Source organism: Staurois parvus, unplaced genomic scaffold, assembly GCF_062004578.1.
Source record: "Staurois parvus isolate SC_StPar_1 unplaced genomic scaffold, SC_StPar_1.0 ptg000402l, whole genome shotgun sequence".
Lineage (NCBI taxonomy): Eukaryota > Metazoa > Chordata > Amphibia > Anura > Ranidae > Staurois > Staurois parvus.
Window position 1 is genome coordinate 911,433 of NW_028318198.1, and position 12,889 is coordinate 924,321.

At 43.2% G+C, this 12,889-nt stretch overlaps 1 protein-coding gene across 3 annotated transcripts in view; it reads left to right on the plus strand.

Annotated features, from left to right (window-relative positions):
- The first annotated feature begins 11,696 nt into the window (after positions 1-11,696).
- CDC14A (cell division cycle 14A) overlaps positions 11,697-12,889 on the plus strand; it is a 162,566-nt gene continuing 161,373 nt past the window's right edge. For 2 of the 3 annotated variants that reach the window (XM_089686579.1, XM_089686581.1), the window contains exon 1: positions 11,697-11,857. In XM_089686579.1, the coding sequence (XP_089542705.1) occupies positions 11,815-11,857 (43 nt within the window). In that variant the 5' untranslated portion in view covers positions 11,697-11,814. The remainder of the gene's footprint in view (positions 11,858-12,889) is intronic. The other variant, XM_089686580.1, reaches the window with a different exon arrangement.

Sequence of the window (12,889 nt, forward strand, 5' to 3'; positions counted from 1 at the left end):
CAAAGTTGCATGACACTTGGTGTGCTTTCAATAAGTTGAGCCTCTGAGGACTTTTGTAAGGCTCCATTCACATTTGTGCGACTTTTCATGTGACTTTGGAAACAAAGTTGCATGACAAATTATAGCCCATGTATTCCAATGGAATCCATTCAAATCTATGCGACCTGCACTACTTTGATGCAACTTTCAAGCAACTTGAGTGCCATAGACTGCAATGTAAACTCTCAAACGTCGCATGAAAGTCGCATCTTAATGTTATCAGTGCAACAGTCAAATCCAAAGTCAACAATCCAAAGTTGCATCCAGGTTGCACCCATCCAAAGTTGTATCAAAGTCCCTATGTAGAGTCGCAATGGAAATCGCATGTCTCTGGAGTCGCACAAGAGTGAATGGAGCCTAAAGGTTGAAGGGTCTTGGGTTTTCTTCCTGATCTTTACTAGTTGGGGTTGATTTAATAAAGATGTGCATTTTTTCACTGAGTTTATTGAAGCTGTATGTACTTTACCTATCCAATCATGTGTATAGTGAAATCCATTTTTTGTCTTTTACTGACACATGATTTGCTTTAGTAAATGAACCCCACTAAGTCAATAGCCTAGAACAAGCATGCAGCCAGTAAAGTCTAAAATGTCTGAATTCCTGTCATGCATGCTTTTCCAGGCCTGTGGCTCACAAGGTTGCAAATCCAGGGTGAGAATGGTAGCACCAAATTGTATAACTTTAAAAAAAAAATCAGAAATTGCTGCTCCCATATTCATCTCCTTACAGGTCCTCTTTAAGTGGCCAGTGCTAATACTTTCTAAGTCTTCCAATGACAACGAAATGAAAATTGACTCCGGAATACTGAAGAGGGCATAGTGCAAGGCCAAAAATAGTGGAGGAGGAAAAAAACAAAGTCATGAGGGGGAGGGATGTTATACGCATGCTAAAGCTTTGAACCTATCAAGCTTGGAGTGACCTCACATAACTCAATACTCTAGAAACATAAATTATGGTCCAAGAATGTTGGAAATACTCCAAATCAGACGGTGTCACTAAAATCTACAAGATTGTGGTACATGAACCAAAGTCCTCATGCACATTGGACGTTTTTTTACAGCTGCTGTTTTTGGCTTTTGGCATTTTTCTTCTACAGCCAGTTAACTCCCCGCATGTTATCCTATGTGTCCATGCACACATAGGCTGTTATCAGCGGTTTTTGGCAGGGGTGTTTTTTGGCTGGAAGAAAAATAGAACTAGTGGGTTTCTAGAGGAATTTTTTAGCTGTAAAAACACTCTGATTGGAGCCATACATTTTGTACTGCTTTATTCCCAGCACACCCGCACCAAAAGCATACTGGACCCTTTTTTGGGTCCGCACTAGAATCGGATCGCATAGGTATTCACACCTAGGCAATCCGATTCTGCACATCACACTGCGTTTTGTGGACCGATTTCAGGGTGTTGTTAACGTAACATACACACCCGCAGCGTTTTGCATGAATGGGGTGTGATTCTGATGCGGTGTGGAATTCGCACTGAAAACACTGTGAATTCCGCACTGCATCAGTGTGAACCAGGGCTAAAATTCAAGGTAAGTCTGGGGAAAATAAATAGTGGTTATGTTTGGGCCTTATGGCTCCAGAGTCTCTGGTGTCCTCTACACCCCTTGTATTTACTCCCTAGTTTCAAAACCTCATTATTAATTACTGTTTTACTTTATATTATTGAATACATTATTTATATTAATTAGATAACTTAGGTAACTTAAATAATAGTATTCTTGTCTTTGTTATTATTTTTGTGATACAAATTTAACATAACACACAAATACAGGTTTTAATACAAAGGGTGACAAGCAAAATTCTTGTGGTGTTACTAATGAAAAAACGTACAAAGCTGATTGATCATACTATAATTAAAGCAGAACTTAAAGAAATCTGTCATAATTGGGCTTATGTAAGAATCTAAACATGTTCTTCTAGATAATTATAAATCTAAATTTACCGTTTAGATTATTTTGATCATAACCCTTGAGGAAGAGGGGCAGAAGAGCCACCCAACTTGGTTGCCATACAGGGCAGCACAGTGGCTAAATGGTTAGCACTTCTACCTGGCAGTACTGGCTCAAATCCCAACCACAGCACAACCTGCCTGGACTTTGCATGTTCTCCCTGTGCCTGCGTGGGTTTCTTCCCACACTCCAAAGACATGACAATTGCACGGTAATGCAACGCTGCACCCAAATGAAATTTACATACTTTTTTTCCCCACAAATAGAACTTTCTTTCGGTGATATTTCATCGCCTGTGCAGTTTTTATTTTTTGCTTTATAAATAAAAAAGACTGGCAATTTTGAGCAAAAAACAATATTATTGACTTTTTGCTATTAACCTTTTGCTGCCTGGCCAATGGCCGTTTGGCGGCCGGCAAAATCTCTCAGCGTTCCAGGTTGTTGCCATATGGCGTCCTCCCAGGCATGCACAGTTTGCGCGCCTGCAGAGCCGCACAGCGGCACGATCTGTCACCAGCCATGTACCTCGGACACGGCCAATGACAGATCTGAGTACTGGCTCCGTTGCGGGTACCATGTGACCTGCTGTGATCAATCACAGCAGGTTACATGACAGTTGTATACAATGGACGGCTTCATTCATGCCATCCATTGTATACTAGTGTGTCTAGCTGTGAATAGTCACAGTGATCACATGCACAAGCTGGGCCAATCACAGCCCAGCTGTGTCATGTGATTAGCCGTGGCCAAATCACAGCTAAGCACAAAAAAAAAAACAAAAACCCTGAATGAATTGATGTCATTCAGGTAAATGCTTGCTTATAGCAAAGTAATTCTTTGCTATAAGCAAATTTTGTAAAAAAAAAAATACTGATCACTTCCCCAAAGTTGTAAAATGTTACTATGGTAACATTGTACTACTTTGGTCATAGTGAGATATGAAAAAAAAACTTAAAAAAAAGAAAAAAAATGTAATAAAAAATGACAAAAAAAATACAACTTCAAAAAACTCGCCATGCCTCTTATGAAGTACGTCGGACTGTCTACTTTGCAAAAAGGGGTCATTTGGGGGATATCTGTACTGTTCTGACATTCTTGGACCTCAAGAAATTAGATTGGCCGTCAGTACTTTAGGATTGATCAATTTTCAGATCTATACCATAGTTTGTGAGCTCTATAACTTTCCTATAAACTACATAATACATCCTAATTTGGGTTATTTTCACCAAAGACATGTAGCAGAATATATCTCGGCCTAAATTTATGAAGAACAATTATTTATTTGCAAACTTTTATAACAGAAACAAAGAAAAACTTGTTTTTTTTTTCAAAATTTTCAGTCTTTTTTTGTTAAATTAGCAAAAAATAAAAATCCCAGTGGTGATTAAATGCCACCAAAAGAAAGCTCTAGTTGTGTGAAGAAAATGATAAAATTTTAGTTTGGGTACAATGTTGTATGACCACGCAATTGTCATTCAAAATGTGAGAGTGCTGAAACCTTAAAAATGGCCTGGGCAGGAAGGGGGTAAAAGTGCTCTGTACTGAAATGGTTAAACATGTCCAGTAAAAAAAATGTTAAAAATCAAATTTCTTCATAAATTTAGGGCAAAATGTATTCTGCTACATCTTTGCTAAAAAAAATTCCAATACATGTAAATTAATTGAAAGTTATAGTGTTTACAAATGGTGGTATATATACTGGAATTTTAAATTTTTTTTTCACTAGTAATGGCGGAGATCAGCGACTCATAGCGGTACTGCAGGACTATGGTGGGCATTCTGACATTGGGGGGAACTGACATTTCCAGTGACACCAATACAGTGATCAGTGCTAATAAATAGCACTGACACTGTACTAATGGCACTGGGCATGAAGGGCTTAACATCTGGGGCGATCAAAGGGTTAACTGTGTGCTGTGGGCTATTACACTTTAGGGGCTGTGTGTGTGCTTCACTGTAAGCACGCTGCTTTATATGGCTCTGTTATACAGAGCCATACAAAGCAGTGTGCAGGAGCTGACAGGGGAGAGATCTATATTGTTTACATACAGATCTCTCCCCCGTACTCGTCAATCACGGGGTGCTGGCAAGTAATCGGCCGTGACCCGTTGATTGATAGCCGAGGCAGCGGAATGGTGGCTTGGGTATGGTATGCACTCACCCCCAACATGGAACTGTGTTGCTCGGTAGCAGTATTTCTGCTATAGGGTGTCGCGGAACTGGTTAAGCCTTTAGAATCACTTTGTCAGCAACACCCCAAATGCAGGTAACATATGCAGTGCACTTGCCTGCATCTAATCGTATGGTACAGAAGTGTTCAATAGATAGTAATGCTTGAGTGGACTGTCAGAAACTGTAGACCTAATAGAGGAAAAGAGGTTTAGCAAGTGTGGACATGCTACATTTGGCTCGGGATATGTCGCAGAAGACAATAGGAAACTAGGAACATGTTAGATGAGGCTAGTAGAGATCATTGATATTACCCTAATTAATGTTTCCACTGCAAACTACTGAGGTCCAAGGCTGCACATCATATACCAAATGGCTGCATTTGGCTCTTGGACCGCAGATTGGGCACGAGAGCACTATACAATCTGATTGTACAATCTTAAAAAAAAAAGCTGTTCATCCAGTCAGAAATCTTGCTGACAAGATCAGGACACCACTGTGATGGAGACGAGAGGGAGGTGTTATGTAGTCCTCACACAAAATTATGTAATCCTCAAATACAGTGGGGCAAATAATTATTTGATCCCCTGCAGATTTTGTAAGTTTACCCACTTACAAAGAAATGAAGCATCTATGAAGTTTATTATAGGTCTATTTTAAATGATAGAGACAGAATATCAACCAAAAATCATAAAAAAAAACAAATGATACAAATGTTACAAATTGAGTTGCAGTTCAGTGACTAAAGTATTTGATCCCCTACCAACCAACAATAATTCTGGCTCCCACAGACTTGCTATGTGTTCATGTGGTAAACAGATTAGTCCTGTCAATTTAAGAAGGTGCTCCTAACGACAACTCGTTATGTGTATAAAAGACACCTGTTCATAGAATCTCTTTCTTCCATTCAAACCTCACCATCATTGGCAGAGCTGTCAAAGGACATCACCTGCACAAGGCTGGAATGGGCTACAAGACCAGCAAGAAGCTTGGTGAGGAGACAACTTTTAGGGCTCGTTCACACTAGGCTGTTTTGCCAACGCTTGCCAAACGCCCCTATAGCTTTTGGCAAGCGTTGGTCCGGCGTTTGCGGAGCGTTATTAACGCTCGGCAAACGCTCCGCAAACGCCGCATGCGCGGTTTATAGGCGGTTGCTAGGCGTTTGCCGAGCGTTAATAACACCCCACAAACGCCTATAATGCAGTTTGAGTGGTGTTACCGTTTGCGGAGCGGCACCATAGACGAGAATAGGAGGCTTCAAAGCCTCCTGACTCGTCCAGAGGCGTCCGTTTTGCCGCGACGCGACGCAAACGCTCCCGTTAGAACAGCACCATGTGCTGTAATGTGCAGAATTGGCAGAGGCGTTTGGGAAGCGGTAAAAACGCTTACCAAACGCCTCTCTGCCGCCTGCACACAAGGCTAGTGTGAACGTAGCCTTAGAGAGATTATCCGCAAATGGAAGAAATACAAAATAACCATCAATCTCTCTCGGTCTGGAGCTCAATGCAAGATTTCGCCTCATGGGGTAAGAAATGTTCATGAGAAAAGTGAGGGAGCAGCCCAGAACTACACAGGAGGAGCTTGTGAATGATCTCAAGGCAGTTGGGACCACAGTCACCAAACAAACCATTGGTAACACAATACACCGCCATGGATTGAAATATTGCAGCGCCCACAAGGTCCCCCTCCTCAAGAAGGCACATGTACAGGCCCATCTGAAGTTTGCTAATCAACGTCTAATTGATTCAGAGAAGAATTGTGAGAAAGTGCTGTGGTCAAATGAGACCAAAATTGAGCTGTTTGGCATTAACTCGACTTGCTGTGTTTGGAGAAAGAAAAATGCTGACTATGACCCTAAGAACACCATCCCTACAGTCAAGCATGGAGGTGGAAAAATGTTTTGGTGCTGTTTCTCTGCTAAAGGTACAGGCCAACTTTGCTGCACTGAGGGGGCAATGAACGGGGCCATGTACTGTAAATCTTGGGTGAGAGCCTTCTTCCCTCAGCCAGAACACTGAAGATGGGTCGTGGATGGGTCTGACCCAAAACATACCGCCAAGGCCACAAAGGAGTGGGTCAAGAAGAAGCACATTAAGGTCATGGAGTGGCCTAGCCATTTTCCAGACCTTAATCCTATAGAAAGTTTATGGAGGGAGCTGAAACCACGAGTTGTCATGCAACAGCCAAGAAACCCCAAGGATTTAGAGAAGATCTTAACCAAAATCCCTCCGGAGATGTGTGAAAACCTGGTAACCAACTACAAGAAACGTCTTACCCCTCTGCACCAACAAGGATTTCTCCACCAAGTACTTACTCATGTTTTGCTTGGGGATCAAATACTTATTTTACTCCCTGAAATGCAACTCAATTTATAACATTTGTGTCATGTGTTTTTTTCTGGATTTTTGGTTGATATTCTGTCTCTATCATTTAAAATTCACCTATGAAAAAAATTAGACCCCTCATTTCTTTCTAAGTGGGCAAACTTACAAAATCTGTAGGCGACAGGGGCGGACTGACAACTCATGGGGCCCCGGGGCAATAGGGGATCATGGGGCCCCTCTATCCTTGCCCAAACTCAATAAAGCCTATGAAAAAGGTACCAGGGGCACCTCATGAGGCTCCCTACTGACCTGGGCCCTCGGGCAGTGCCCGAGTTTCCAAATGGTCAGTCCACCCCTGGTAGGGGATCATTATTTCCCCACTGTACTTCCTGTGCTAGGGTGACAACGCTGCTCAGTATGGTTGTCACCCTAGCCAAGGAAGTGAGATAATGTCAATATTACTAGAATAAAATAAAACAAATGCAGCTACCACATCTATAGACCAGGAAGCTGCAATTGTTCTTGGATTGAGATACACTTGAAATAAACTGGCATAAATAAATGTCTAACCACCTCAATACTACCATTTGTAAGTATACAGCCTTGCATTGAGGTGTCATGTTTGAGGCTACAACCAGGATCCCAGTACCATTTTTCTCAGTAGTCAATTTTCTAAACAGTAAAAGTGAGCAGCTACACAGCTGCACTCTTAAGGGTGACATAAGGGGGTCCCTCTCATGCACTGCCTTTCCCGGGCTCTCCCATTCCACAGGGTAGTCCAGGATTGATCCAACCAGCGACATCACCCTTCTCTTTACATTGTGAGAGAAACTGACATTGTTCACTGTGAGACATCAGAAACCAGAAAAGACGAGGATTTAATCACTTCTGGTTTTGGTTTGTGTGTTTACAATCCTTTACCGGCTTGTTCAGCATCTGATCAAACTTATTACGGTTTGATCAGATGCTTTGGAGGCCAGAAGAGAGAAATGGGGCAATAGAGACCCCAGATCTCCCCATTAAGAGGACCTGTCACAGCTCATGCTATTGTTCATCTCTTGTGGTAGAAATAAAGTTGATCAAAAATAACTGAAAGTACAGTGGAGAAAAAAAAATAAAAAAATAAAATAAATAATACAATAAAAAACATTTTAAAGTGCCTCTGTCCCCTGTGCTCATGCGCACGTTGGTCCTGCACACAAATGTAAATGGTGATCGCATCACACATGTAAGGTACTGCCACGAACGTTACAGAGAGAGCAATAATTCTAGAACCAGACCTCCTGTGTAACTCTAAACTGGTAAAGTGTAAAGGCTTTTAAAGGGTCACCAATGAAGATTTGAAGGTACTGTAGCTTGTCACCGTTCCAAGAGCATACACAATTTTAAAGCGTAACATGTTAGGTATCTATTTACTCGGTGTAACATAATCTTTTATATTAAAATTTTTTTTTATTATATTGTGTTTGTATGCACTGAAATCCATTAAAGTGGAAGTAAAGTTCACTTTGTAAGTTGTACCCACAGGTAAGCCTATAAGGGCTCATGTAGACTGCAGCTGATAAATTGAGGTTCAGGAGCTGTTCCGCATTTTTTTCAGAAGCCCCTGAACTCTCCCTAATGTTTTCCTATGTGTCCACATAAACAATGTCATTTATAGTCGTTTACAGACAGTTGAGTTTACAGTCGGTTTTTTTGAACGCACCAAACTTGAATTGAGGAGTAGATTTTATCAGCGTTTCAAACGCTTGTAAACGCGGCTAACTGCATTTATAAACGTTTGCGTTTTTTTAACTGTTCCATATCCAAATGCTGTCCAGAACCTTTTTTCATCATCAGAAATGCATGCAAAGCGTTTTCCATGTATTCAAATGGACCTGGTACACCAGCGCAGTCAGTTCCGGGTTTTGTGTGAAGGAAAAAATGGTAGACCGTGCTGCATTATGCTCATGATGGGATCCATAGTGAATACAACCAGAAAAGACAGGTCATCTCAACACATACTGCTCTCTCTGCTTCTGCTCTCTCTATTCCTCTCAAAATGTCTGAAATAGTTAATTTGTTACTATTTTTCAGTGCATTCTGGGCATTTTGGAAGGTCTCCTGATGTTATCTTTAAAAATGCTTCTAAATGCAAACGCGCATAAATGAGCATAAACGCGGTATGCAAACGCGGCTAAACAGATGTTTTTTAACCTACGTTTTCCAGCAGTCAGTTTCCATCGTTCAGAAGTGTTTTCCAAACGCCCCGTGTACATGGAGCCTAATAAGTGAATACCTCCTAAACTCACACACGGAGATATTCTCACAGCATGCAACCAGTGATGCCACCAGTACATGGGCTCTAAAGGGACAGCACGGCATGCCGGACCTTTAGAGCTCCGTGCTGAAGCTGAGGGATCCCGTGCAGAGTGACGTCATTGCGGCTTCAACCATTCATACTGCCGGAGCCCATGAACCTGGAAGACCAGGTGAAGATGGGGGCGCGGGGGGCCGTGACAGCATGGCGCTGGAGGGCTCTGTGTACAGGTAAGTCTGTCATAATGTACTAGTAGGTGGTGCACACTAGTACACTATGACCTAACCCTGCAGGGGTCCATTATTTTGTTTCTTTTACTAAAGTGATTCTAAAGGCTCAAGGTTTTTTACCTTCATGCATTCTATGCATGAAGGTAAAAAACCTTGTGTGTTCAGCATACCCCCCCAGCCCCCCTAATACTTACCTAAGACCCCTTGCAATCCAGTGATGTGCACTGTAGTCTCGGCTATCCTAGGACTCCCTCTTCTCATTGGCTGAGACAGAAGTGGGAGCCATTGGCTACCACTGATGTCAATCACATCCAGTGAGAGAGGGGGTGGGGCTGAGCTGCAGCTCCGTGTGTGAATGGACACCCGGAGCAGCGGGTGCCCCCGTAGCAAGCTGCTTGCTGTTGGGGCATCTGACAGGAGAGAGAGAGGATAGGAGCGCTGGTGGGGGACTGAGAAGAGGAGGATCCGGACTGCTCTGTGCAAAACCACTGCACACAGCATGTAAGTATAGAAATGTTTGTTATTTTTGCTTTAAAAAAAAAAGCCTTTAGAATCACCTTAAGGTGTATTTTTTCCAGAAAAATAGCATTTGATAATGTTATATAAATATAAATATTGTGCAACGCAAAAACCCAACAACGCAGATTTGAGAAAAACCCTCGATTTAATGGGACTTTTAAGGCATTGATACATATACAGCAGTTAAAATATATGAAATCTTTATTTTCCATCCAATTTGTAGAAATTTCCACACATATAAAACATGTAATAAAAGCTGTTTGTGAAGGTCATATATATATCGTTCCATCGACATCATGAGATATTTGTTACGTAGGTGCAGAATTTGTCTTATAATAATTGTTATTATTTGTCTTATTTTTCTAAGACAAATTCTGTACCTACGTAACAAATATTGGGCAGCACAGTGACTCAGTGGTTAGCACTTCTGCCTGGCAAGTACTGGGGTCATTGGTTCGAGTCCCAACCACGGCATCACTTGCCTGGAGTTTGCATGTTCTCCCTGTGCCTGTGTAGGTTTTCTCCCACACTTCAAAAACATGCTGATAGTTTAATTGGATCCTGTCTAAATTGGCCCTAGTATGTGTATGTATGATTGCGAGTTAGGGATCTAAGATTGTACGCCCATTGAGGGTTAGGGACTGATGTGAATGTACAATATATATGCGGTGGCATCCCTAGGCAGGTGCGGTGGGGGGGGGGGGTGCGTGCTGCATGGGGTGACAGCAAACCCGTTCCACAAAAATGTAAGTTTTAAAGCAAGCTGACGATCCCCGCAGGATGGATCGGATCTGCGGATTGAGCATAATGGATTGGAGTCCAATCCATTATGCTCCCCAATCCCCAGATCCGATCCATCCTGTGGGGATCGTCAGCTTGCAACCTATATGGGGTTAACTGATCTCTCCATGAGCTCCACGAAAAATTAAGATTTTAAAGCAAGCTGACGATCCCCACAGAATGGATCGGATCTACAGATTGAGCATAATGGATAGGAGTCCAATCCATTATGCTCCCCAATCCCCAGATCCGATCCATTCTGTGGGGATCGTCAGCTTGCAACCTATATGGGGTTAACTGATCTCTCCACGAGCTCCACGAAAGCAAGCCGACGATGATCGGACTCCGATCCATTATGCTCCCCAATCCGCAGATCCGATCCATCTTGCGGTGATCGTCGGCTTGCTTTAAAACTTACCTTTTCGTGGAGAGATCAGTTAACCCCATATAGGTTGCAAGCTGACGATCCCTGCAGGATGGATCGGATCTGGGGACTGGGGAGCATAATGGATCAGACTCCGAACCATTATGCTCAATCCGCAGATACGATCCATCCTGCGGGGATCATCGGAGGGGTGACACCAAGTGTTACCACGCCAGGTGACACCAACCCTAGGGACGCCCCTGTATATATGTAAAGCACTGTGTAAATTGATGGCGCTATAGAAGTACCTGTAATAAATAAATCTCATGATGTTGATGGAACGATATATATGACCTTCAGAAACAGCTATTACATGTTTTATGTGTGGAAATGTTTACAAACTGGATGGAAAATAAAGAATTCATAAATTGGTAAATATATGTATAAATGCCTTAAAAGTCCCATTAAATCGAAGGTTCTTCTCAAATCTGCGTAATATTCTGGGGATGGCGTCTTATAATCAGGATTCCTTTTTCTTTATTAAAAATCCAACAACCACCATTTTCTTCTCCAGGACCTCTGCTTAATATATATATATATGTAATGTTTAGGGGGTTCTAAGGAATTTTCTAACACAAAAATGCCCATTTGTACACGTGTGAGGGGAATCTCGGAATTCGCCCAGACTGGGAATGGTTCATTGAAGCAGACTGGCATAAATAGGTGTTTAGTACGTAAGGCTTCTCATTCGCTGCGAACATTCAGTGATAACAGGTTCTCTTTCAGTCAGTAAAGCGCGCCTTCCTCAGCGAGGACAAGAACACGAGCCATGCCCCGTCACCAGCACGGCACTTAGGCGGTTAAGCCTGATCTCCTTGCCACTCCCTGATTGGTCACTGGAAACAAAGCCCTAGTAACGGAGCCCCGTCCAGGATTGGCTGCTGGTAACCAAGACGGACGACTTTAAGAGTGCGGAGAGCGAGTCCGGGAGTCTGGGGGAGAGGCAGAGAGCCGGGGGGTGGAGGGGGGACAGGAGAAGAACAGGGACCCGGGGGAGGAACATGAGAGAGTAACGGGACAGCCGGAGCGTGTGCGGGCAATGCCGGGGGCAGCTGAGCTCTCCGTGTGATCCGGGGATGGAGAATCAGGAGCTGATCAGCGCAGCGGAGATTATCAAGGGTGAGTGAGAGACACAGAGAGAGAGAGAGAGAGAGAGCCTCCTATGTGTGTGTGCGGGGTCCTTCTTCATTGTCTGCTCCCATCACTACCACTGCAGACATCACACCTTCTATGTAAGTCCATCCCTTCACATCTCCTCCATACACAGCACACAGCACCCACTAGTCCTCACATCTCCAGGCAGACAGCCTCTCCTATCACAGCCATGGAAGTCTACAATAGACACAACTTTTCTAGAAACCTTTTTTAAAGTTTGCTGTCTGTGTCCCCATAGAGAGAATTCCCTTCACTTCCTGTCCTGGAGATGCAATGTGACGAGATCCCTACAAAGTGAGGGGGATCCCCATCTCAAACTGGCCATACACTATAGACCAATGGTCTCCAAACTGTGGCCCCGGGGCCAGATGCGACCGTTTGCTTACTTTTATCTGGCCCTTGGACACTGTTCCTCCTACTGACACCAACATAATTCCTGCTTTTTACACCAATGGTGGGACACTCTTCCTCCAACTGACACCAATAATGGGCACTATTCCCCCCACTGACACCAATAATGGGCACTATTCCTCCTACTGACACCAATAATGGGCACTATTCCCCCCCGACACCAATAATGGGCACTATTCCCCCCACTGATACCAATGATGGGGCACTATTCCTCCTACTGACACCAATAATGGGCACTATTCCCCCCATTGACACCAATAATGGGCACTATTGCCCCAACTGACACCAATGATGGGGCACTATTCTTCCAACTGACACCAATAATTGGCACTATTCCTCCCACTGACACCACCAATAGGGGCATAATTCCTCCCACTGATACCAATGATGGGGCACTATTCCCCCCACTGATACCTACAATTCTGCACTATGCCTCCCACTGATATCAATGATGTGGTACTATTCCTCTCACTGACACCAATAATGGACACTATTCCTCCCACTGACACCAATGATGGGCACTTTTCCTCCCACTGACACCACCAATAGGGGTATAATTCCTCCCACTGATACCTACAGTTCTGC